The sequence below is a fragment of the Drosophila bipectinata genome, chromosome XL (genome assembly GCF_030179905.1).
Source record: "Drosophila bipectinata strain 14024-0381.07 chromosome XL, DbipHiC1v2, whole genome shotgun sequence".
Taxonomy (NCBI): Eukaryota; Metazoa; Arthropoda; class Insecta; order Diptera; family Drosophilidae; genus Drosophila; species Drosophila bipectinata.
Genome location: NC_091734.1, coordinates 4,028,708 through 4,056,492, shown reverse-complemented (window position 1 = coordinate 4,056,492; position 27,785 = coordinate 4,028,708). Strand labels below are relative to the sequence as shown.

The 27,785-nt window shown below is 36.0% G+C and overlaps 1 protein-coding gene across 1 annotated transcript; it reads left to right on the top strand.

Annotated features, from left to right (window-relative positions):
• The first annotated feature begins 153 nt into the window (after positions 1 to 153).
• flw (protein phosphatase 1 catalytic subunit flapwing) lies at positions 154 to 27,785 on the top strand. The gene is made up of 5 exons (XM_070280209.1): positions 154 to 873; positions 24,490 to 24,837; positions 24,900 to 25,243; positions 25,301 to 25,435; positions 25,489 to 27,785. The coding sequence occupies exons 1-5, from the start codon at positions 822 to 824 to the stop codon at positions 25,600 to 25,602; spliced, it is 993 nt and encodes a 330-aa protein (XP_070136310.1). The 5' UTR covers positions 154 to 821; the 3' UTR covers positions 25,603 to 27,785.

The window sequence follows — 27,785 nt, the reverse complement described above, 5'->3', positions numbered from 1 at the left end:
CAAAATATACCGGAATTTGAATTTGGCGCTCTGGCGCAACTGCATACGACACGAAGTGTGACCAAATTGAAAATACCAGAGGAACAAAAAGACGATTTTTTCAGCCGATGTATATTCCACCTATCGATACTTCGATAAGAATAAATATTTTCGACGTCCCTGCTGTCGAGTTTTGTTTTTGGCGGAGGAGAAATCAGAAATTACGGGCAACCGCAGTGGCTAACAAATTCTCAGTGCTATCGAGCCGACGACTACATTTCTGAACCTCACTTGTTTCTGACTCCGATTCCGAACCGGATCGAATTGTGCGGCGTGTGTCAAACATAAAATATCACAAAATTTTTTTTTCTGTGAGAACAAACGACGACTGGCAGCGGCCGCCTGGCAAAGATCTCCTCAAGAAAAAAAAAAATCCAAACAAAATAATACAAAAAAAAGCTAAAAGCCAAAAGAAGAATAAAAAAGTGAAATTGCCTTTTGCGGCATCTCGGCACTTCACTGACACACAAATTGCAGTACAGCGAAGAATTTTCGTCAAACAAAAACAACAAGAAAAAAACACAAAAAAAAAACGTATAAAATACGGAAAATAGAATAGTAACCCGCTGTGTTTGTGTGCGTTTTGTGCGTGCGTGTTGTTGTGAGTGGTGTGCGTGTGTGTAGTTGTTGCGCCAAAAAAAAAAAAAAAAAACGTTCCAATCGGAATTCTGGCCTGCAAACGGAACAGCTGGCCACAAGAACAACTGAAAGAGACAACAATAAAAACAACAACAAAAACGCGGCCAAGAACTTTTTGTTTTTTTTTTTTTAGCTGCTAAAAAATGGGCGATTTTGATCTAAACGTGGACAGTCTCATACAGAGGCTGCTGGAAAGTAAGTTTACATTTTCATGTACCACCCCCCCTCCCACTCGTTCCCCTTTAACCTTTCACCCTATTTATTTACAATTATTATTTATTTGTGTGTGTGTGTGTATGTGTGTGTGTGAGCGGGAGAGAGCTTCTTGCCGGAACGGCTATTGCATTTTCTAATTATTGCACATTGTTCGCTTAAATTGCAGCCTCAGTTCTATCGCGCCCCCCGACCCCTATCCCCCCTTGGTCATGCCGCCAACGTTGCCGCTTTGACCATTTGAATTTGACTCTTGAATCAATTAATTTTAATTGATTTTCATTGCTTCTGCTCAAAAAGAACAACAAACTGCGCTTTACATTCAAGTCTTGCCGTTCTCCTCCCTCCTCCTCATTAGCCTTTTTACATAACGCTTACAGACCGATCTCTGTTAGTGGCCCCATCTCCCTCTCGCTCCTTGCTTCCTCTCCATATCCCATTTATTGCAAAACATTTGGCCGATTCTAATGACGTCATCGCCTCTGATACCGAAATACTGATACTGATAATGCGGGTGATTCAAAAGAGCCATCAAAAGAGAGAGCCGCGATATCGACACAGAGAGAGAGAGAGCCAAGAGAGGGAAGCATTGGGGAGTCACATGAGCCTGATAAGAGGATACCGTTTACCGTTATTAGAGACAGCTTTTTTTTTTGGAGATCGCGTGTCACGTGACCATCTCTAGTTATGCAGGACCAAACAGTAGATATTGGCTAAGGACATCGATGTTTTTAAAGGAATATTTTAAAATATTTTTTTTGTTTGTATTTTTTTAGTTAGTCCTTAAAAAAATGTTCGTAGATCGAATTTTTAAAATTTTATTTATTTTTTTATTTAAATTTATGTTTTAAATGGCTTGTTTTCTGTTTTTTTCAAAATTTAATCACAAATCTTGTCTTGTTTTTTTGTTGTTTTATTTGCCTGCCTTCTAAGAGTCATTTAAAAAACCGGAAATTAATTTTAAAAAATGGAGAAACAATGAAGATTTATTATAATTAAAGCAAGCACTTTGTTTTAAAATAAAAAACAAAGATGTTTAAAAAAGAATACAAACTGAAAAAATAATCAGAAATAATGCATTTTTTATAACCTCCTGATTTTAAAAACTAATTTAAAAAATACATTAATAATTTTCCTTGAAAACCAATAACTACTGTACTTAAGCTTAGATATCTTCGGCAAGGGGTTGTGTCATCAGCGTCATCATGAAACCTTCCTGGAAAGCGTAAAAGCGCTAAATAGTTTACATTTTTGCAACCTCCCTACCTCCCTGCCACCCTGCTACCACCCTCCTCCCCCCTCTTGTGTGGCGCTTTCTCCTATCGGTGGCAACATCTCCGAGGGTTGCTGCTTAAGCCGCTTAGCGCTTGTCTCGTTTTGCAAGTGTCAGCCAATGTCGAAGATGAGTCGGTGGGTGGTAATGGTGGGTGTTAGTCTTAGGGGGGGAGGGGGGATCGTGGCTAGGGGCTTTTGGCTGACGGCTGACGGGGAAATTGCATTTGAACATTGCGCTTTTCGGTTTTTGTCCATTTCCGCAATGAGTTTTTTTTTTCTCCCTCCCTCTCTCTCTTTCTCTTTCTCTATCTCTCTCTCTGATTCTGTTTTTTGGTTTCACTTTTAGTTTATTTTATTTTTTTTTCCTTCTAACCAAAAGATGACATGACCCAAGTACAGTGAAAATTGCCTAAGAGGAGAGGGGATTCACATATCATATATCAAAGTTGGAAATTAAATCTTAAATATTAAACATTAAATGACAACATTTGTATAGAAAACTGCCCACTTTTAGGAAGTTTCTAAGATTAAAATATAAAAATAGACTTTTTAAATAAAAAAAGCAAAAATTAAATTTTATTAGGAATTTTAGAACCCAATTTATTTATTTTTCCACTAAAAATAACAAAAAAAGAAAGAAAAAAACAGAAATTAAAAATTTAATATTTAATATTTAATATAGGCAATTGTATAGAAAACTGCCCGCTTTTAAGAAACTTGCCAGAATAAAATTCTATTTTAAATAAAAAAAAGTAAAAGAAAACCTATTAGGAAGCTTAGAACTCTTTACTTATTTAAGACTCTGACACTTTTATCGAGTCTCTACTGTATTTTCCAAACAAAACTTGGATGACAAATTGGATGAGAGACTCGGGACAGATATTTGGGTGAGATGATGATAGAGTTAGATGGGGTGGGATGGGAGGTTAGGCAACTCAACCCAACCCAAGCCCAAGCCAAGCCAAACGTTGTTTCAAGGTCATTGAGTGGGCTAGGTCAGGGTACAGCCAGCCAGCCAGCCCACCAACAACAATAGTATTCTTACCCAAAAAATGTCATTAATATTGGTGTATATATGTGTATGTATGTATGTATGACGTCAGTGGCAGCATTGTGAGGACACCAAAAATTTCATTTTTCAAATTTTGGCAAATTGAATTTTTAGGGCACTTTACTGTCACTGCCATCTGTTAGCTCCCTCCCGCTCGCTCTGTTGTGTGTTTACTTTTTTTAAGTTCTCCCGACCTTATATACACCTACTCTATATAACCTTATATACCTTAAATATATATATATATAAATGTATGTATGTATGAAAAAAAAAAAGACTTCAAAAAGCAAAAAGAGGCCGAAGAGCACGCCCAGAAGCTGCTCATTGCCCAGCAATTGGCTGCTGCCGGTGGTGCTGCTGCTGCGGTGGCTGCCGCATCCGTTGCCGTCAACGCCTCATCACCCACAGCCAGTAGTTCTGGTTCAGGATTTAATCCAAGTTTCGGTTCTGGTTCTGGTTCTGGTTCAATATCGATATCGGGTTCGGGATCTAATGATCCCTTGGACGATCTCACCGAACAGCAGCGACGTCTGTTGCAACAATACTCGATATCGCCGCCCAGCGAGACGATGATATCCGCCGACGGTGACCAGATCACGGTCCATCATCCGCGCGAGGAGCCCAAGAAATCCAGATTGAAATTGCGCGACTTTTTCGTCGCCGAGTTTGGTATTAAAATCTAAAAAAAGTTTAAAAATTCTCATTGAATATTCATCTCGCTCGCCCATGTAGTGAAGTGTCTTGTTTGTGTCCTTAATGCCATCACGCCAGAAGACTAGGACATCTGGCGCTTGTTTGTCTCTCCCAGTAGCCAGTAGCTTGCCAAGCACTAAAATCCACCAATATCCTTACCAAGCAAGTCTATCTGATGATCACATTCCCATAAGCCAGAGCCCCAGATGTTATGAAGTATTGTAGTTTATTGTCTTTTTGGCTGATTTATGATCGGGGCTTTGTTTGTTTGTCAATCGGTATAAATATAAGCGAGGAAGGAATGTCTCCACCTCGGGCTGAAGTCGAAGCTTAAATACTCTAGAAGTTAAGAAAAATAGTAAGTGGTTTTAAAATTAAAGAGACATTAAGTTTTGAACTCTTTACTTTCCTGATTTAGGGCTTAAAAAACTTTAGTTATGTTAACTTTAGTTTAGTAAACTTTAGTTACTAAGATGAAACATTAATTTCTTATAAAAATAAATAAATAGGCAGGTTTTGAACTCCATACTTTAGGATTCAAAGCTAGAAAAGGTCATATTAGCTAAGAAAACTAAGAAAATAAAGTAATACGTCTTAAAAAGTACAATTTAAGAGCGTTTCGAACTCTACACTTTTTTATTTAAAGATAAAAAGGCTTTATTAATGGCATTAATAGAAAAAGAAAATTAATTTATCCAAAAAAACTAAAAAATAGGCATTTTTCGAACCCTACACTTTCTGATTCAAGGCAAGAAAAGCTCATATTTATACCTTGGAGTGAGAGAAGCATGTTAGGACATGTTTAAGACACAGGTTCGATTGCAGCACGAGTAAGAAAAAATTTTTTTTAAGTATTTTTAATTTTTTTACTGATAAACCCCCTACTATGACATAAATTCTTTTAAAACCCTATATACTCTACAATCCCCCTAAAAAGACCAAACAAATCCCTCCCGAATATGATTTAGTTTGGAAATGGTGTTTACTTTTCCGGAATTGCAATTGCTAGGTTATTTTCAGTGTCAGACCGGCGTCCTCTGCACCGATTTGTTTGTTGGGCTTGTGGATTATTGTTGGATTATGCAATCACCCCCCCAAAAATCCTAAAACCACAGACTGCTTTCGTTCTAATTGTTTTCACACTACCGCCAAAGCCGCAATCGTCAACTGTAATGCGAAACAAATTATATAAAAATCAAATGGGGGTCTATGGGGGAATCTATGGGGAGTGGAGGACTTTACCAAATAGTTGTGTCCAAAAAGGGGACTCTCGTTGAATGTGACACGCGACATCGCCAAGCAAACAATATAATATAATATATATATATATAGCACTCGGTGATAAACAATAATCATAAACTGTACTGAAATTGATTGGCGTCGAGTGCGCAAAAAAGAAAATATTTACCGCTGACATGAAAAGCGGAAATATTTATTTTCTCTATATATATTTTTTTTTGGGGGGTTTAAGTTCATTCACGTGACCCGATGACTTTTCTAATCAGTGCCAGGCGGCTATAGAGTAGCAAAAGACACAAAAGTTGGCCAAGAATCCTGATGAAGGTTAGAGAGTCACCACACCATTACCATTACCATTACCACCCGGTACTGACATTAGCATTAGCATTAGTAGTATTAGCATTACGGGTTTCACCTTGATGTTTGCAAACAGTGAACTCTAAACAACAAAAAAATAGAAAATATAAAAAAAATAGAAATAGAAACTATGACAGGGGTACACTATAGAGTTGGGTTTAAGGTTCTTGAGATTTTGGGGGATTTACGAGTAGATTTTTAGAATAAATAGTCTTAAAGGTCTTTTCTTTTGGAAATTTATTACAAAATTTATACTTTTTGAAATAGTTTTAAATACTTAAAATTATTCAATTTTTTTCTTCTATTTTTTGCTATAATTTTCAACTGGTTCAAGAGTTGGAGAGGTTTCTAGGCTTCTAATGAACTTAAAAGTCTGTTAAGCTATTATTATATACATAAAGTCGTAATATATAGTCCAAATTATTAAAAAATATGTTAATTTTTCGTACAAAAGTTTTAAATACTAAAGTGTGTGGCTTTTTTTTCTATAATTCTCAACTGGTTTTAGCCAAAACAGGTTTCTAGGATTCTAAAGAATTGAAAACCCTGTTAAGATATTATAATATCTGGTCTATTTCTCTTAAAAATAGTCATAATATTTGTATTTTTTCAATTTTTTTTTTAAATACCAAAAACAAAGCTTTTTTTCCTTGTTCTTCTTATAATTCTCAACTGGTTCTAACTGGGAAAGTTTTCTAAAATTCCAAATAAATAGAAACCTTTCTTAGAAAGACTCTTCTATCTTTTTTGAAAAACCTCCCAGCCCAAAAACCCGAAAATTCTCTGATCTACCAGCAACAAGTTCTTAAAATCCCCAACCAAATCCTCAAACCCCAAGCAACCCTTGACCCTAGACCCCTATATTTTGCTGCCTAGTGTTATTGATTGGCTAAACCGCCAATGCCGCCATATCTTCCAACCAACAAAGGAATGAAATGAGTGTGCCAAGGCTCAGTTAGTGTGGCACGTTTTCCCTTTTCAGAGTCAGTGGGGTGTGTGTTGTGGCCTCTCCGCCTCGCCAAGGGTTCCGTTTCGTGCCTTGACAAATATCCTTCGTTATTTTGATGCAATTCTAATGTTTGTATAATATTTGTATAATTGAGTTGGTTGACATTTGGCTCACTACCCCCCACCCCACCCCCTCATTGGAGACAGTCTATGGTGTCTGTCGCCGAATGTTGCATGTCTCAGGGTTGTCATCACTTTACAAAAAAAATAAATTATATGATTATGGAAGGTATTTGAAGAAGGAAAGTGATTAATTATCTTAAATATATATATTTTTAATAAGAAATAATTAAAAAAGGTTGTATAGTTATAGGGTTTTTGGTTTAAGATGATCCTAACTCATGTAACTTGGTGATATAGGGGTGATTTAAATGGAAATTGGAAAATAGAACTTAAAAATGCGGAAAATAAAGATAAAGCTTAGTCCTTAGGATAAGAATATCTATTTATATTCTATAAGTGGTTTTTGATTAGCCCTAGGCTCTGAAAAAAATAACAATAATCTCTATTGCTTTCTCTCTCTATTTTCAATTACTTTCCTCAAACACCAAGGCTTTCTCTCAAATTCTAGATACTTTAGCGGAAAACCTAATTATGTTAACCGCTAGTCCAGTCGAGTGTCATAAACACGGTCTAAATAAAACAAAGAATACAAAAAATATTTAAAAAAATAAAAGCCAACGAAACAGAAATCCACAAAACAAACAAACGCCCTGCATCCAAAAGAAAAAGCAGGGGGGGATTCTCTGGCCAGGGGAAGACATCAAAAGTTTGTTCATTAAAAAAAAAAAAAAGATATTGTTTCTATAAAAAAAAAAGAAAATAAAAAAACAAAACAGAACACTCGCTTCATGCATGCTTAAGCACAGTGAACCCAAAGCACGAAGCACAAAGCATTGGGCACTAAGCCATAGCGAACGTGACTATTACACTGTCCAAAAAAATTTATTAGAAATCATAAAAATTTATAGGGGGATTTTTTCAGACTAGAAATTACTGTTTTTTATGGTGACAGCTTGAAAAAAAGGGTTATTTGAGTTCAACTTTGAAAGTTTATGACTTTTTATTAATAAATGTTTATGGAAATACCTAATAATAATTAATATTTCATTTTTATATTGATTTTATTTTTTATGGTATTTTTAAACAAAAATATGCATATCTCGGGTAATACTAGAAAGATTTAAGAATGTTATACCTTCCCGATCTTGTATTTCTCAGCAGAATAATTTCTAATTAAAAACTGACATGAAAAATTTTGAAAAATTTTTTATAATTTTTAAAGGGGGTAGATCATATTTTTGCCAAAAAAAAGGTGAAAAATTTATTTTTCAAAATTGTTCTAACTTTTGATGCAGATTAATGTATTTTGGTTTTCTGATTCATAAATGGTATTCCATTTCCAAATCGGTTAAAAAATGTCGAAAATATAAACATGAAACTTCAACAAAAATTGAAATTTTCGAAAAATCCAAAATTTTGAAAAACCATTCCACTTTTTTTCAAATTTTTTTACCAAAAAATATGCATAACTCGGCTAATATTTAAAAGATCCAGGAATGTTATACCTTCCCGATCTTAGAACTTCCAGTAGAATAATTTTTTATCAAAACCTGGCATACAAATTTTTGACTAATTTTTTTCAAAATTTCAAAGGGGGTACCTCACAATTTTGGCCAAAAATTGAAAAAAAATGTATTTTCTCGATATTTCCTATATTTGTATGCAGTTCGAAGGGAAAAAGTTCTGTGATTTATTAATGGCATTCCGTTTTAGATTCGGTTGAGAAATGACTAAATTATGCACCTAAAACTAAATTAAAAATTACGATTTTTGAAAATTAAAAACACATCAAAAATATGTTTTCTTTTTTTCAGTTTTTTTATTGGAAAAATGTGCATAACTTGGCTAATATTTGTCCGATTTAAGAGCCTTATACCTTCCTGATCTTGGCTTTTTGAGTAGAATCACTTTCAATCAAAATCTGGAAATGGAGTTTTGAAAATTTTTTTTTCAAATTTTCAAAGGGGGTACATCACAATTTTGGTCAAAATTTAAACAAAAATTTTTTTTCAAGAATTTCTTAATTTTTTGATGAAAATCAACGGGGATTAAAGCTCTGACTCTTTAATGGTATGCCGTTTTAAAATCGGTTGAGAATTAGCTTAAATATGAAGTTAAAACTACATCAAAAATAGACACATTTTCAAAATAAAAAACTCTAAAATGTATTTTAAATTTTTTAGGATTTTTGAACGCAAAAATATGCATAACTTGCCAAAAACTCAACAGATTCAGGAATGTTATACCTTCCCGATCTTAGAACTTCCAGTAGAATCTTTTTGCATCAAAACCTGACAACAAAAATTTTGATCGATTTTTTTCAATTTTTCAAAGGGGGTACATCATAATTTTGGTCAAAAAAAGGTGAAAAATTTATTTTCTTAAATTGTTCTAACTTTTGATGCAGATCGATGTATTTAGGTTTTCTGATTCAAAAATGGTATTCCGTTTCAAAATCGGTAGAAAAATATATAAAATATGAACATAAAACTTCAGCAAAAATGACGATTTTTTAAAAATAAAATTTTTTGAAAAACCATTCCCATTTTTTAAATTTTTTTTTAGCGAAAAATATGTATAACTTTGGTAATTTTCGATCGAGAAATGTTATACCTTCCCGATCTTAGAACTTCCAGGAGAATCATTTTCTATTAAAACCTGGCAACAAAAATTTTGACTCATTTTTTTCAATTTTTCAAAGGGGTAACCTCACAATTTTGGCGAAAAATTTACAACATTTTTTTTGATTATTTTTCTTAAATTTTAAAGCAGATTAAGGGGCATTAGAGTTCTGTTTCCAAAAAGGTATTCCATTTAAGAATCGTTCAAGAAATGTCCAAAATATGAACTAAAAACTGCTTAAAAATTAGGATTTAAAAAAAATATATGAACTTTTCTTTCTTTTTTCTCTCAGTGCAGCCAGTGCCGAATAGCAGTCAGCTGTGAGCAGTAAGCGGCGCTTTTTCCACTGCTCACAGTTAATACAATTGCAAGTGCTTTAATTATAATTTCCCACTGCCACCCCCCCTTACCCAACCCCTCCCTCGCTCACCTATGTCTACCATATCTGGTTCTATTTTGGTTTTAATTTTTTTTTGCGAAAAAAACACATAAGACGTCATACGATATGACACTATAATTCTCACTAGGCCACCCCTGTCCTTTGGCCTCCTGCCCCGCCCACATTCTGTCACTTGCGTGTACTTGGCGAATAAAAAAAAAAGAGAGAGAGAAAGGAGAGAAAGGGGAAAAGTGAAAGAAGAGAAAGCGAAGAAAGAAAAGGAAAAAACAGTGTTTGTTGCTAATGACACGTGTTGTGGGTGTGTGTGTGTAGGTGTGTGTGTGTACAGGTCCTGGCTAAAAGGATACTTGAGGGCTTAACGGGATACTCGACCAAAATTTTGAAGGTCACCATGGCCAAGCGTGCTGGCCCATAAAGGGGGTGGCCCCATTATTTGACCCAAAAATTCTAATTTCTTGCTTACCTTTCTTTTTTTTGTTTTTTTTTTTGCGAAAACACACCCCAGACTTAATAATACATTTGACCTTTTGGCTTCGTTACTTTTGGAGTTGGATTTTGCTGTTAACTTGGTCAAGACTACTGGCCCAAGACCTGTCCAAGACTTGCCCCAGAAGTTGTAAGCGTTTGTTGCACACTTTAGGGCGTTGTGGCGTGCAGCTGGGAAGGTCGTTGGGGGGGCTGGGTAGGTGGTGGTCGGTCTTGTAATGGATTCCGGAATGATTGAGCTTTTGGTTGCCTTGGCAGAAGAATTTCTGGCTCTTTGGTTTTGGGAATTTTCAAATAAATAATGTGGGGAATTTTCACAAGTTAGGGAATGTTAGGGGGGGATAGGATATGGTTTGGATTTATCACGGTAAAGAGAGAGATTTAGAAGAAACTGTTAAATATAGAAGTTATATAGTAAAGTATGGTATAACTTCTTATTCTTCAGGAAGTCCTTTCTCTTTAAAAACCTCTCCACCTTTTAGTATCTTAAAGTATCTCCACCTTTAGTATAAAGTATCTATAAAGTATCTTAATATATTTTAAGATATCTATCTTTAAGTATAACCTACCCCCTCCCTAAAACATCATTTTCTACCCAAGTTCTATTTTCAATCATAAAATACTATAAGGACAACTGATTAGATTCCTGGGGTTATATCCTTCGGTTATCCTGATTAGTTTTTAGTAATTCCATAAATGTGTAAAAAGGTCAGTTTGGCATTTATTTTTATTTTTAGTTACAGTTTTATTTTAGTTGGAGGAACTAGATAGGAGAAGTTCATACCAATTAGGGTTTTTTTTTGATTTTTGTGGGGGTGGTGGGGGGTTGTGTTTTTGAAGCATTTTCAGCTTCAACACCTTGCAACAGCATGTTGAACAACAACAACTACAACAACAACCACAGTTACAACAACAAGTAGTCACAACAACAACAACAATAACCAGAGAACAACAATAACGAGAGTAGCAAAAATTTTCGCAAAACGCCAACGCAGTTAACGCCCCTCGAGTCTTTGACGTCACGAGGTGAGGACCTGCCACCCCCACGCCCCCACTTTTTAGCTCTCTTTCACCTTTATGGCCCCATCTCTTTTCTTCTCAAGGGAAACAGTGTATTAGACGTACAGGACTGTACTGAAAATGAAAATTTTTAGGAAATTTTAAAGTTTTTATTAAGGAATTCGAATTTTTTAATGTTTTAAAAAACTAAAATAACAAGAACTAAAAAAACTCGAAATTTTGGGTGTTTTTTTAATTTTAGTTATTAAATTATTAGTTTTTTTTTAATTCTTAGTTTTTATTTTTTAATTTAAAATTTTAAAAATATTTTTTTTCGAGTGTTTGTTGATGCGTTTCATGATTTATGATGCCCACACACACACTGACACACTACTAGACCCACACACACACACACGCATCTACCCCGACTATAACACCTACAGGACGACCTACGACCCACGACCCTACCACCCACGACCCAACCACCCACGCTTACACAAGACATTGCCGGTGGGGTGAAATATTTTGGGTTTTCAGGGGCAAGCCCATAAGCCTCCCAACCCGCCCCAAAGGGTGGCTCTAATTGCTGACACATCCCGTAAGCACCCCTACAACACCCCTCTTTCCACCTCGTACCCCCCTTCCAAAATATCAGGCCCCTGCAGGACCAACCATTGCCTACTTTTGTGAGCATGCAATTTTAATGCCCATTGGCATTACAGGACATGGCCCTTACCCCCTACCCCCCCTGTCGGCAGACCAGGGCAGAGTCCGCTTCTGCAATTTTCATGAGTCGGAACCGAGAGAGAAAGCTATGAAAATATAAATCAACAAAGTTTCCTCCAAAGTGGAAGAGTTGCCAAGCTTGTGTTTTTTTATTATTTTTTTTGGGAAGAAGACCCAGTTGTCGCAATTCTGCAGGTTTCTGCATAAAACATGTCCTTAAGCTTCTTACAAGGCAAGTGTGGACCTCAAAGGACGAGGCTTCAATAAAAGCCAATTTCTAGCTAATTGGCAACTCTGGCAATTAATTTCCTTTTCAACTGCAGACTTGTCTTCTCTCAAAAAAAAAGAAAGAAAGACCATCTTGGACTGTCGATTCATCAAGTTGCACTGCCCAATAGTCTCTAACCTTGCACCAGTTTGCCTCAATTGCTTGCCACTTGCCACTTAATCATCGTGCAACCTGCAACCTGCAACCTGCAACCTGCAACCTGGCTACCTGCCACGTGTCGTCTTGCCTGCCACTGCCTGAATTTTGAGGCATTTTCCTCAAAAAACAACTTATTTTTAAGCTGCAAGAAGTTTAGTGGCAAATAAATTTCTGGGCATGTGTACCTTGACCTTTAGGCCCTGGGCCTCGCTTGGGTGGCATAGTGGGCGTGGCTGGGGCGGGGGCTGGGGCCCGGTAGTGGCCAAACAAATTGCGGCAAAAAAGCAGATGTCTCGGGTTCTTTCCGGTCACAGCCCGCATCATTATCAAATGCGGTCGACAGACAGGCAGACATTAGGATCCTTGAAGTGAAGGCATATTATACACAGAGAGAAAAACACCTATATATTTTTTAAATAATATTTATTATTTAATTTGTCATTCCTTAAACTGCAATATTATTTTTTGCAAACACCTCACTTGACACGAAAAACAAAAAACAAAAACTTTCAAGGCAATATGTAAATGAAATGAAAATAAAAAACAAAAATAAATGGAGCTTACTGAGGGGAGGGGGTGTGGTGGTTGTAGGGTGTACACCGGTTCTCTTAATATTTTTGTTATGACTCTTAATTAGCAAATAGTCAATACAAATGTTTATTCAATTGCCACGTAGGGACTCTTGCCACGGTCCAATTGTATAAACAATTTCGCCACAACCGGAGCCGGAGCCAATTTAATGGGCGATTCGATGAGGAGGCGTTGCATATTCGGGCTAGTGGTAGCTGTTATGCCTGTTATGCAATTCTGACTCTGTTTACTTGGAAATTTTCAACAAAAAGTTGAAAATAAACAAATGGTAGGGCACAGTCCTTGGGAATTTGCGATTTGTTTAAGTCGCTGAATAGGCTATTTTTGGTATTTTGAAAGGAATTTTAACTTTAAGGAGTTTCAATTTGATTCTTTTTTGTTTAAAATATATATTTTTATAGGCTTTATCTATAAAATATTAACTTTAATACTACTAAGCCCACACTTTAGTAATCTATGCATTATCTTTAAAATTTTATTGAAATATTCATGTTTTAAAATTGTAATTTTTTTTAGGAAAAATTTTTAAAAGAAAAACTATGTTATTTTTAAATAGTATTAGTCCTAAAAAAGCCATAACTAAAATATCTAAAAAAAAAATAGGGCTAGATTTTTTTAAAATTGAATTTTAAAATATTACTTCATAATGACCCTATATATTATTACTTTTTCCAATAAATAAAAATTTCCTGTTCTTGATATTTGTTTAAATAAGATCTATATAACCCCTTAACCCATTTTCCTCAAGATATTACCCAATATTTCCTCCCAAAATTATTACAATACATTTAACAAGTATAATACATAATTAACCCAAATTTAAGTACATTTCTCAAGAAATTTTGATGAAAAAATTGCACTTGAAGCGTTAAACCGAATCAACTTTTGGGAAATGTGGGATGGGGTATGCCCAGTGACTTGAATCAGTTCCATTAAAATGGACGATTCTTGCACCATATTTATGCGGCCAACCATAAATTACAGCCAAACATGGAAAAGATATATATATATATATCTCAAGAAGCAGACGATAATTGGGTTAATCGACAACGACCCTCACACATAGAGAGTGTGAACTGCAATGGCTACCAACCAACCGACAAAAAAAAAAATATAAAGAACTTAAGAATTTCCAAGAGTCAGGAAACAAAATGTATAGAAAACCATCCATTACTCATACGCCGTGTATGCCTGTCTTGCTTATTTTTTCCTCATAGCCTTGCTATTGTTGTTATTGTCAATATGGAATGGCTATTTTTAAGGTCGCCCGGAGCGGTACGTGTGCTTCTTCCAATTATCGGCGATAAGATAAGTTGGAAAAACGCTTACAACGCGACGCCAAAAATACAAAAAAACAAGAAAGGAAAGCTAACTTCGGGCGGAGCCGAAGTTTATATACCCTTGCAGCTAAAACCGGATATATATCGCAAACATCGGATATAGTTGGCCGATCCTTATGAAATTTGGTAGGATGGATCAAAATATAATCTGTACCAAGTTCCAGCTTTCTATCTTCAAAAACACAAAAGTTGGGTCATTTCCGATCGTTCAGTTATATGGCAGCTATAGGATATAGTCGGCCGATCCTAATGAAATTTGGTAGGTCGGATCATCTGACCAAATATATAATCTGTACCAAGTTCCAGCTTTCTATCTTCAAAAACACGAAAGTTGGGTCATTTCCGATCAATCAGTTATATGGCAGCTATAGGATATAGTCTGCCGATCCTTATGAAATTTAACATGTCGTAATGTTTTGCCAAAAATAGCTCTCATGTCAAATTTGAACTCTCTAACTCTAAAAACACCAAAGTTATACCATTTCCGATCAATCAGTTATATGGCAGCTATAGGATATAGTCGGCCGATCCGGGCCGTTCCGACTTATATACTGCGTGCAAAGGAAAGAAGGGTGTGTGCAAAGTTTCAAGACGATAGCTTTAAAACTGAGAGACTAGTTTGCGTAGAAACAGACAGACGGACAGACGGACAGACGGACAGACGGACAGACGGACAGACGGACATGCTCATATCAACTCAGGAGGTGATCCTGATCAAGAAAATATATACTTTATAGGGTCGGAGATGTCTCCTTCACTGCGTTGCACACTTTTGGACAAAATTATAATACCCTCTGCAAGGGTATAAAAAAAAGAAAAGAAAGCAAAAACAAAAACCGAAAACTAAAAGACAAATGAATCATCTATAGAGGACGGTTCGGGACGGGAAGGGTATAATGCTAATGGGGTTGTTCAGTGGGTGGTTGGGTGTCTTGTGGGTTGGCAACAATTTGCAAAAAAAAAAATAGAGAAAAAGCGAAAGAAGCTTCTTCCGCCTCCCGGCCACGACAACAATCATAACGAGGCGCTAATTAAGCAAAAGCTTCAAGTAAATAAAATGGAATTTGCACTCGCTATAGAGAGAGAGATATATAGAAAACACACAGAACGTTGTCGTAAAGGCCATCCTCAGCCACCCACCCACTTACATTCCACCCACCCACTACCTTCTCCAAGTGGTTTCCTTGAAAGTTATCGAGAAAATTAATTGTTGTGATCTTGGTGGGAATTTGAGGAGATGATCGATTAGTTGTTAGTTTTCTATTATTGCTATTCAATTATTTATAGCTATTAGTATTAGTATTATTATTAGTATTCTATTATCTATTTTTAATAATCGATTTTTATCGATAAACTATTATTTATACTTCCATATCGGTTTTTATCGATTTAATTTCAAGACCTTTCGTTTTTATTTGGCTTGTTATTCCAAATGTTTTGAATATTTTGGAAAACATATTTCATTTCCGGTTTTTGATTTGTGTGTTTTTGAAAAAGTTTGTTTAGAAATTTTGTTAAGACTTGTAGGATTACTATTATTAAATATTATCTTTATAGATTGGACTTTTCGGGATAGTATACATATTATTGTAGGTTCTTAAAAGATTGAAAAGATGGAACCTTATTTTTGGAAGATATATTTATCGAAATATATAGGTATTGTTTTAGAAAGAATCGAAACATATATTCCTATATTCCTCCTTATTTATCGGAGAAATCTATTATAACGAATTGAAATAATGATCGATAGGATAAATATTCAATAAATGAGTAATAATCAATAGAAAAATAGTAATCGACAAAAAAATAATAAACGAAAAATAAATACTAATCGATAAATGAATAAAAATCGATCGAATTAGTTCTCAAAAATATAAAAAAAAGTAGAAAGTTGGTAAAGAAGATAGAAGATGATATATAGAAGACAATATATAGAAGATGATGTACAGAAGATGATATATCGATGATTTATATATAGATGTTGTATAGCAGATGTTAAAAAGGGTAAGAGATATTAGTATATTTAACAGTATTTAAATTTTTAATAATATATTCAAACATATCATATTAAAATTTTAAAAAAAGCCCTAAAAAAGAAACAAAAACACCTTGATGGCCACAATTCCCTATCAAAATTAAAGGTAATCTCCGTTGTCGATCACTCCCAGTTTTGTTTTCGGGAAGAGTGGCCGTTCTGGCCCCATTCCTCTAGAATTCCTCGGCCGGTCGGTAGCTGCGGCTGTAGTTTCTGCAGCTACGTACGTACGTCGCTCGATAAATGGCCAAAGGCGATGACGACGAAAGCCAAATGAGTGCAGTTGTTGTTGCTTTGCAGGGGGGGAGGTGGAGAAGGGTTGGTGGGGGGTCTTAAGGGAGGGGGTGGTGTAAGAATGCAGGGAACTGCTTACAAAATCGATCGTACTAAGGGGGTAAGGTAATGGCATAAGAGAGAGAGAGAGTGTTTATAAGAGAGTGTATGTGTGTGTGTAAGAGTGTGTGTGGCATTTTCAATGGCTGGCCGAGCGCCATTCAGCTGCCCTTCCTCCCTGCCTCTCCCTGCCTCTCCCTGCCCCTCTAGTTTTCTTGCCTTTTGCTTTCGAGTTTTTCCATTTTCCAATTTGCCAGGCCAGGCAGTCGAAAAAGGCGGAAAAAAATGAAAAAATTAAACAAAAGCAACAGCAGCAATATGCTAAAAATAAATGTTTATTTTATAAGATTCGCTTCTCGCTTCTCGTTTTCTCTCCCATTGCTCTCTCTCTTGCTCTAGTGCTGGTGCCCTAGGTCTCTGTGCCTTTCCCTTTCTTGCTTTCTCTGCTGATAGCACCTTTTCTTCGCCCACCACCCTCCTCGCAGGTTGCACGCGTTTGAAATTTTTTTTTTTTTAAATATTTTTTTTTTTTTTGAGATTGTCATTGTTTGTTTCATGTTCCTCAGGAAAATGCGGGTGGCACTGGGGTTGGAGACACAAAGGAAAGGGAAAACGTCTCAGATAAGAAAGGAAAAGGAAAATCTTTGGAGGAAAATTAAAAGGAAAATTCATGTTTTTTTGAGTGGGAGGCTCTTTTTTTCGAAATTTGTTTGTTTTATTTTTATTTAAAATGTATTTGTGGTTTGTTTTTGTTTTGTTTGATAATAAATGTTAATTATGACTGTTTTGGGGAATTAATTGGGCGGTTAAATATATAGGCGGTTAATATATATATTATAATAAATAATTAGCATAAAATTACGAAAAAATCGAAACAAAAAGAAAGAATAAAACAAGAAAACATAAACAAATAAATAAGTATTAGTTGAATATTTAATATTGAATAAAATGAATATAAGATGGCTTGTTTTTCTTGGAATTTCTTGTTTTTTCCTTAAATAAAAGATATACTTTTATAGAATCTGGAAAAAAGTTCTTTAAAATATAGTTTTATTATAGTAAGTGGTCTAAGAAGTTACCTAAATAGGCACCTAATTAGTTACCTAATTAGTTCATAATTATTAAAATAAAAGGCTTAAGACTTTATTATCTTTACTTTAAACTAAAATCTGAAGAAACCTTTAAAACTTCATACATTTTTTTCATCTTAATTATATCCTTAAATAAAACAATTAAATTCTTACAATTAAACAAGCCCGTTTCCAGTAGAAATGTTTCCTTTTACAATTAATTAAAATCACAAATAAAAAACCAAACAAAAATCAAGCCCATTCCTTCTGAGAATTAAATGGAAAAACAAACTAATCGTTTTTCAAGTACAAACTATAATTGGTTTCTCTTTGGATTTTTCCTTCCAAGAGAGGAAACATAAAGAAGAAATCAGACATCTTTTGAATTCAAAGCGAAAAATCTTCTGTTTTTTATCCAAAAAGAATGTTGTTTTTTTCTTTAATGCTTTAAACAACATTATTTATTTATTTCATTGCGTTGCGTTGCGTTTGTTTGCCTTTCAGGTCGTCAATGTTGTGTCGCTGCTGTTTCTGAATCAGTTTCTGAATTTTTCTTTGGCTTTTCTGGTGCTTTGCTGCCAAGGCAGAAATTGATTTTTATAAATAGCGCGCATACGCAACGTGGTACGCACTGAAGTAGAAAGCACATGTGCGTGTATGCCTCTCTATGGTATATATATTTCATGTTTCTATGCATTTCTTTTTCTTTATTATTATTATTATTATTTTTATGTTTTTTTCCAAGGCATCTACAATAGATCGCTTGAATGGCTTGGAAATTGCACAAAAATTTTTTAGATTTGATTCGATTTGTTCTATGAACTGAACTGGAAAGTGCACATACACATCATATACCAGATAAGGTCAAGGGGTTCAGGGAGGGCAGCGAGTCTGGCGAGTTTCCACAGATTGCCGATTACGAAATAAGCAAATGATTTCCGCGAAAAAATTCCCCTAAATAGAACTAAGATCTTTAAAATATTAGCTAGAAATAGTAAAAAAAATTAGAAGAATATTAAATTTAAATTTTAATTTTTAATGCCTTCTGTTAAATTTCATTTAAAAAAAATTAGCTTCTGGAAGCGAGAGTTTCAAAGCATTACGCATACGCCATGTGGTACTGGTACTTCTGGTGGTTCTGTGATGTAAATGCCGTTATAATCAGCGCTAATGTGCTTAAATGGGCTATGGAGGGGGGGTTGCTGCTTACCTAATGACTGCTGACGGATCACGTTTGGTTCTATTTTCTAAACTTTTTGGCGCAAAAATATGTACATTTCTTAGCCATTCGCTTAGCCAATTAGGTTGCCATTTTTGAGGTCAATGTCAGTCGATGGGAAGTCTGTATTTAGGGGAAAAAATCACTTGAAATCACGAACCTGCGAACTGAGATCCTTAGATTTCAATGCAAAAAACCGGGTCAATGTAAAACGGAAACAATTACCATATATTTTTTGTATTTTTTTGAGGTTTTTGGTTTTCTTGTCTTCTAAAGAGAACATTTTCTTGTTCTTCGGAGGTCCTTAATCAGCGTTTGGGCCTGGCCCCCGAAGGCGTTCATTATACCACATGTTGTTGTCGAGTTATCTTTTGCTTGAATTTCAACTTGAGCACGCAAAGGACATACATAGTGGGGGCACCGCCTCTAGGCGGTGGGCGTGGCACTTAATGGACAGTGGCATTACGGTCAAAGGTCGTCTTTGGGGAGAAGTGCCTTGTAATAGTGATTGTAGTGGTAGTGAACTAATTTTCCAGTAAAGAGCCACAAAAGTACAAGATTTCGACATTGAACTGTGGCTAGGATCTAAGATAGTGGCTTTAAAAAACACTAAGAAAAATTAGGGATAAAGAATATAAAAAAAATACAACTTATTTTAGACCTTCTTTAGTTAAAAAACCCCTTTAAACACTTTAATATTTTAATAAAAAATAAATCATACTTTTCCGACTTCCCTTTGTGTATCCTTGCCCTGATATCCTTTCCCAACATTAATCAAAAACAGCGTTAGAGCCAACCAAACTGTTAATTAAATTTTAAGCCTACCTTGGCAAATACTCGATGCAATCAAAAAGGGATATATATATATATATGTATATGTGATAGGACATTATAGGGGCAGAGGGGTGTGGCACGACCTGCGGGAATCCTTGTGGCAGGGCTTTCCAATTGCGGTGTGAAATCAATTTTGTTGCCTGATGGCTGAAATGAAAATGAAAAGCAATTTTACGCTACCAGAAGCACAACCTCTACCTGTAAGCCTTTAACAAGATATCCTTTTAAGGTCTTTAAGGATTTTAAGGACTCTTAGAATATAATTAATAATGCCTGCATAAGCTGGCCGGTGATGGAAAAGTGCACAACATTTTTTTTTTTGGTGTCCACCAAGAGCTGTCTCTAAGCCAACTTTGGCTTAACCCAGAAACCTTTATCCTTAAAAAAAAGTCTTCTTTTTTTTTTTTTTGCACTTAATTTGCTTTTGGTAAAGTTTTTCCTTCGTTTTTAGCCCGGCCTGTAACCGTGTCCGTGTTGGCCCTGTTTATTCGCCGACTGTGTCCACAAAGTTTCATCTCGGCAGTTTTCCTATCTAAATGGCTTAACGTTTTCATTCAGTGCTTCCTGCTTCAGACTTTGGTGTTTGCCACTTGGACACTGAGAGAAATGGATGAGGGTTTTTAGTTGCTAGAAGATAGCTGGTACTTTTCTAGGGTTTTCAGAGACTTTTCTAGAGGTTAGGGGTTAGGACTTGTTTTGTAGACTATTATAGTGGTAGCATGATACCTGGTACTTTTCTTGCATTTTTTTGAGATTCAAGGATACAGCGACTACTTCTTGAAGAAGAATTCTTGAAATATTTGACTAGATTAGGTTCTCTTATGGATTAAAGTATGATACCCGGTACTTTTCTTGCCTTTCTTGCTATGAAAGGCTATTATTAGAGATTATGTCCTACCGATTATTATATTTTTTATATTTCTCAAAGAAATTCCATTAATATTCAAGACAGTATGATATCCGGTACTTTTTCCTGCTTTTCTCAACATTAAAGGACCTGGCTAGGGATGACTTCCTCAAGACTATAATACTCCTAATATTTCTTCTAGGAATTCAAAACAATATACTTTTATATTCAAAAAAATATGATACCCGGTAGCTACCATTTTCTTAAAAACAAAACTTTACACTAAGTAATTTAAGAGATTAAAGATTATTTTTAAAAACTATATGATACCTAATACCATTCATTTTCCTATAGACACTCTCTGATAATTGTCTTTCTTTTATTTTCTTCTAAAAACCATTTCCTTGAGTGCCTTTTCCTTTGGCGGAAGCCAGGCCAGCACGAAAGTTTGTTAGAAAGCGAGGCGAGGGCTTCGGGACAGGGCTGGGGGGAGGAATGTTTAACTTCTGACAGAAGCACAGCAGCAACTGCTCCAGTTTACCTAACCCCTGGGAGATAATCGGGTCATAAAATGGCTGGGGAGATCCTTTTACAGTGGGGATGGATGGTGGATCCTTTTACTTCATCAAGTGATGTATATAACAAGTTGGGAGATAGTTGAAATGATATTTTAGTCATTTAGTTAGTTTTTTTTTAATTTATGTTTTAAAAAACGAAGTCTTTAAGCCTTGATTGTAATCACATATCCTTCTTGATGGATCAATGCGCTTCCGTTTTAATCCTGTCTGTCCTGATGAGCGTCTCTGCGGCAAAGTAAGTCATCAACTGTTGCACCACCACATGATGATGGTATTCATCCATGCCACACACACAGTGGCACATGTTTTTAATTTGTGGCACTGTCTGTGGGTGGGTTATAATGAAAGGAAGGGCTTATACATGCACATCCTTTTTGTGTGTGGGGGGCTGGCTGAAGAATTGTTAATCATGATGAACCAGTTAGACGTGACAGCAGACAGCATAAAGTATTATATGGAAGTGGTGGGTGGGGGCCTAGGTGGTGCAGGCTGGTGGGTGGTGGACTACTGGGTGGGCGAGTGGTGGCCTGCCCGGCACTGCCTCATGAAAAATGCATGACAAACAAACATGCGCGTCTTTTTTGCTTACGCATAATGTTGCCACCCAACCAACCCACCCCACCCCACCCAGCACGGAACCACCCACTGAACCACTTCCTTATTCACTGCCCCCCCTCTGCCCCGTAACATCTCCTCCCTAACAGCTCTTCCGGATGTCTTCTTTCTGCTGACAAATGCCTGACAGTCTGCGGGCAAGCGAGCGCGGTTCTTTTTCGCATTGGTCTGGAGTGGAGAATTGCGGAAATTTACATAAAAAAAAAAAAAATGGGAAATAAAAAGCATCACCCCCTACAAGAGCACCACCCACCGCCTGCTTATAGCCATCTATATCTGTCCATTTCCCTGCAGCTTTGTGTCACATGTGTGTCACAAAGTGTGGACTTTAAAGTGGCGCAGTTCCATCTTGACTTCCATCATTTATGCTTTTATTTATTATCTTAAAAAATATATCTAAATAATTATTGATTTTCAAGGATGTAGAAGACCTTAAAATGGTATAGATTTTCTTTAAAAGTTCACCAATAATCGAATTTATTTAAAAAATAGAATAATTTATGAAAAAACAGCGCCCTCCTCCACGATTCTCATAGGTGGCAGCTAAGCAGTAGCCCCACAAAGTAAAAATTAATTCTTTTACTTGTTTTTTAAATATTTTTTAATGTAATTAAAGTAAAATCCGTTGTTAAAAAACATCGCCCACCTACTTCAATCTCTCACATTTGAAATCCGAAAATAATTCTACAATTTTGGGTCACCTAGAGACCCAGAGTCTAGCGCCTAGCGCCTATCGCCCTATGAATTATGCAATGCTTCCCGGAAACAGAGGCGTGCAACAGATTTTGAGGCATTCGTGTGGCACAAACTCCCAACTCAGATACCTATCCGATCCGATCCCCCAAATCGGTAGAAGTCGCGCATAATTTAAACGGATTCCATTCTCCCGAGAGTGCATGAACCCCATGGTCTGCATAATTTAGTGTCGCTCGCTCCTCCTCTCTTGGTTATCCGACTTCCTTATCCTTTGCACCCAAGGACCTCCGGCCAGGACGACTATGCTAATGCTAAGCACATGCTACTGCCGTTTTCAGGAAGACTCTTAGAGAAAAAAAAAAGAAAAGAAAAAGTTCCTAAACGAACTTTGGCCCGTTTTGCATTTGATTAACTGCCCCGGGTTGGTGTTGGTTGGTTGGTTGGAACGGAAATAAAATAACATTTTACTTGAGATTTTTGTGGAGGAAGGTTGGTTTTTTTGTTTCTTAAAACTTGCAAGTTTTATTATTTAATTGGCTTGTATTTTCTTTGTTTTTTTTAGTTAGTTACTTTAATCTATAGTTCTTGCTAGAGTGTTTAATTATCATTCTAGAAACTGAAATCGAACTATTATAAAACTATTATGAAATTATCGCTATCTGAAAAGGGCTTTGAAGGGGAGATTAAGTTAATCCTCTCGGTTAAGTTCTTATTTTTTTGCACCTAATCACCGGGAAGAATATAAATTAAAATTAATTCGATTTAATAAATGAATAAATGTAATAATAAAAATTAATTAAAAACAGCGCCCTCCTCCTCGCTTCTCATAGGTGGCACCTTATCATAGCCAAGAACTAACCATTATTCGACTTTTTTTAAAGCAGATTTTAGCTTAAACTTTAAGGTTTCCATATAGAGAAGTCTCTTAAGTAGAGAATTACTAGTATAATACTATACTATCTTTACAAACTCTTAATGAACAATATTTTAAAATAAACTAACAAAAATACCTCCTCATCCTTGATAAATAAATAATATCCTGTATTTAAAAATCCCAATTAAAAACAAGTTAGAAAGCCAATCGACAATTTGGATTCGAGCCACCAGGCGGGTCGAGCTTATAAAGCCATTAATTCCAGGCAATTATTATGGGCTTTGAATTATTGAGCGGGACTTTGGAGACCTCGCCATTCCGATGGCTTTAATTAACGATTACGGAAAATCACAGCTGGGTTTTTCGTGCTTTTCGGCTTTTGGAAAAACTGCAATGCTGACTGACGGCCAGGGAATGGCTGTTGCCCAATCTGCCACATGCCACGCCCACACTATCCCCACCCACACACACACACAGTACTTCCCTTGGGTGCCACATGGTGCTATTTCTCGTTCTCGACCCAAATCCAGAGAGTTGGCACACAACTTTCGGGGCAAGGACGACAGTGTTGGTCTCTCTCTGGGTGTGTGTGTGGATGTCAGTATTTTTTGGGAGCCATTGCTGGGCCAGCATTTCTGGTGAATGCAAATTTAATTAAATTTTTTTTTTTTTTTGTACACACGACAGACAAGAGAGGCATAGTGGGAGTGGAGCCAGCGACCTAGTTGTATTCCCAGGATAAGGGATAGCTCTGTCATCTTTTCCCTTCAGCTTGCCGGTTTTTTCTGAAAATTAATTGCAGGAAAGTGTGTGTTGAGAGGGGGAGGTCTGCAAGGTTACGCCCACTTGTTGGCAGTGAGGCCTTTTGATACTGTCTTCGTAGCAGGGACATCCTGTAATTATCCTGAAGGTCCCAACACAAGCACACATGCTTAGGAGTCTGTTTTAGACAAAAAATAATGGAAATTTTTATAAAAAATATCACTCTCCTTAAAACTTAGTATCTGGGCACTTCCAAAGATCATATATCATCCATCATCCTATAATATCCTGCTCCTGTTGGTGTCTCCGTCGATAGTATCGTTTCGTCCAGATCTCGTGCTCGTCTTTTGCTAAAAAGCTCTCCTAGGCTAAGCTCTCTTAGTAAACCTGCCACAAAATATTAAAACATATATCCCTATAGCTTATGACTAATGAATATCCTTACATAATCCTTACAGTGCGCAGCTGCCGAACTGGGAAACAGGTGCAAATGACCGAAGCGGAAGTGCGTGGCTTGTGCCTCAAGTCGCGTGAGATATTCTTGCAACAGCCGATTCTATTGGAGTTGGAAGCGCCCCTGATCATCTGTGGCGACATCCACGGCCAGTACACAGACCTGTTGCGACTCTTCGAGTATGGCGGATTCCCGCCAGCCGCCAATTATCTATTCCTCGGCGATTATGTTGATCGCGGCAAACAGTCTTTGGAGACGATCTGCCTTCTGTTGGCCTACAAGATCAAATATCCGGAGAACTTTTTCTTGTTGCGCGGCAACCATGAGTGCGCCAGTATTAATAGGATTTATGGTAACTATATTTTTCTATTTTTTAAAATTATAATTATTAATTAATTTTAAATATTATTTCAGGCTTCTATGACGAGTGCAAACGTCGCTATAATGTTAAATTGTGGAAAACCTTCACAGACTGTTTCAACTGTCTGCCAGTGGCGGCGATCATTGACGAGAAGATCTTCTGCTGCCATGGCGGCCTGAGTCCCGATCTGCAGGGCATGGAGCAGATCAGAAGGCTGATGCGTCCCACAGATGTCCCAGACACTGGGCTGCTATGCGATCTCCTTTGGAGCGATCCGGACAAGGATGTCCAGGGCTGGGGCGAGAATGATCGTGGAGTGAGCTTTACCTTCGGTGTGGATGTGGTTTCCAAATTTTTGAACCGACATGAGCTCGATCTAATCTGTCGTGCGCATCAGGTAACCTATTTTTAATCTTTTTCAATTTTAAAATTAATTTTTGTTTGAAAATTTTAGGTTGTGGAGGATGGTTATGAGTTCTTTGCCCGTCGCCAGTTGGTGACATTGTTCTCGGCTCCCAATTACTGCGGAGAATTCGATAATGCCGGCGGCATGATGACCGTGGACGACACGCTCATGTGCTCATTCCAGGTAAGGATTACCCATTAATCCTAAGGACTCTCTCTAAAGACACTTCTCTGCAGATCCTGAAACCATCCGAGAAGAAGGCCAAGTATCTGTACAGTGGCATGAACTCATCGAGGCCCACAACACCGCAGCGTAGCGCCCCAATGTTGGCGACCAACAAGAAGAAATAATATATCCATCCGCTTCCATTTCCTTAAAGGTTCAACAACAACAAATCAACAAAAAATAAAAAATTAACAAAAAAAAAATAATAAAAATGGAAACCATAACAAATAAACTTTTATATAGATACACACGTATAATTATATATATATATATATATAAAATATAAAAGAAAAAAAAGGTATATATGTATAAAATAATAGAGAAAGGATGAGGAAAGAGGGCGCGGCATGGGGAGTAGGCAGGAGGGTAGCGCCACTAGAATCAAAGTACGAGGTCCGTGGATTCTGTAACTAATTCGATAAACTTGCATCTGTATATACGTGTGGCTGCAACACAGTAGCAGCAGCAGTAGCAACACCGCATGCACTTTTCCCCCAACCCCCTGCATTTTGCCACCTTCCTAAAAAAAAAAACAAAAAATCAGCCCAAAAAACAGCGAAAAATTGCAAATAAATAAATAATTAAATAATGAGATACAGCGATGTTAAGCAATGAATTTATATATAGGCATATTAATGTAAACTATATACGATATACTTATATATATATACACAACCTAAAACCTACAACCTACAACCGAGAATCGAAGCCAAGAAAGCCTAAAAGGAAGAGAAAACATATTGCTTTCGGCCCACTGTGTAGCTGTACAGTGGATCGAATCGCATTGGCTAGCTAACACTTTTATTTATGGCCCTGAGCCGAGCTTAGAAATGGATCTTTTGTTCTCCTCCTATCAACTAAGAGCGCATTGCAAATTTGTCTAACAAAAGAAACCAGAAAACGCTAAAATAGCAAATAATTAATTAAAAATATACAAAAAATGAAACCTAAAAATTAAGCTTACAAAAAAAAAATGGGGAAAATAGTTCAACTCTGTGTGTGTATTTTATTTATTATTTATTATTAAATATAAACGTATGTTCTTTTTGTCATTTTGTTTAATTAATTTATTCCCTATCGTATAAAACATATAAATTAACAAAGAAAAACTATTAATCCTTAAAATATGAAAATATGCTACATATATATATTTTTTTCATCGTTATACTAAGTTTAAGTGGCAAACAAAAAATACTAAAAACTAAAAAGTAAAAAAAAAATATGAAACTGTTAACTGGTTAATGGGCATTTAACATTTAAGGCTTGTTTTCAATGCCTAAACTTAAAAAAAGAAATCCAAAACCTAACTTTAACTTGCCTCACACACAAAAATTAAGCAAACTAAACGAAAATCTAAAAAAAAAAATTTAAAACGAATTTTTGAAAGCATTACTTCGAGTACTTGAAACACCAATTTTTTGAGCATGGTTTTATTTAAAAAATTAAAACATTTATTCGTTAGAGATTGTAGATTGGATGAAGCTGATATGAAGAATAAGAGGATCGCGATCATATATATATATATAAAATATATAAGAGCAGAACGGATATACTAATTTTTTCATCGTCGTAACTTATTAGATTGTAGTGCCTTTTTTGCCTCCAAAAAAAAAAAAATAAAATGAAATCCAGAAACGATAACGATCATGTAAACTAACAAAAGGTTTATATATACAGATCATAAATATATATACAAAACAAAAATATATATATATATATACATAAAATATAAATTTTATATGTAACAAGAGGATCGAACCGCTTACGATCCGCAATCCGCATTAAAACTCATCGATATCGGTTATCGGATATCGCGGAATGCAATCCAGTCAATTAATTGCATTATAAAAACAAAAAAAATATATATAAAAAACGGATACGATTTCGCATTTCTCTCTCATTTGGAGCTAATCAGTGTTTCGCCCTCTCCGATTTCCGATTTGTTCTTCTTTCGGCTAACTAGCGACTATGTTCCCCAAAAGTCCTCCTCCCTAAAAATCCCCAATCTATATCCTATATCCTAGCTAAATAAAATAAAACAAGGATCAGGCTTTGTGTGTATTTGTGGATGTGAAGTTTACATATACCTATACATATAAATAAATAAATAAATAAATATAAATAATGAAAATACAAAGTATTGTACTACAGCGGAAAAGCCAGAAGACACCAGAAAGGGAAACAGGGAGAATGAAGAGAGAGAGTGTGAAAATTCGGGAAGATAACAAGAGAAAGAGATTGGATAAAAAATTAATATATTTACTATTAAAGATCAAATAAAGATTAATTAAAACTTTATGTAAACGAA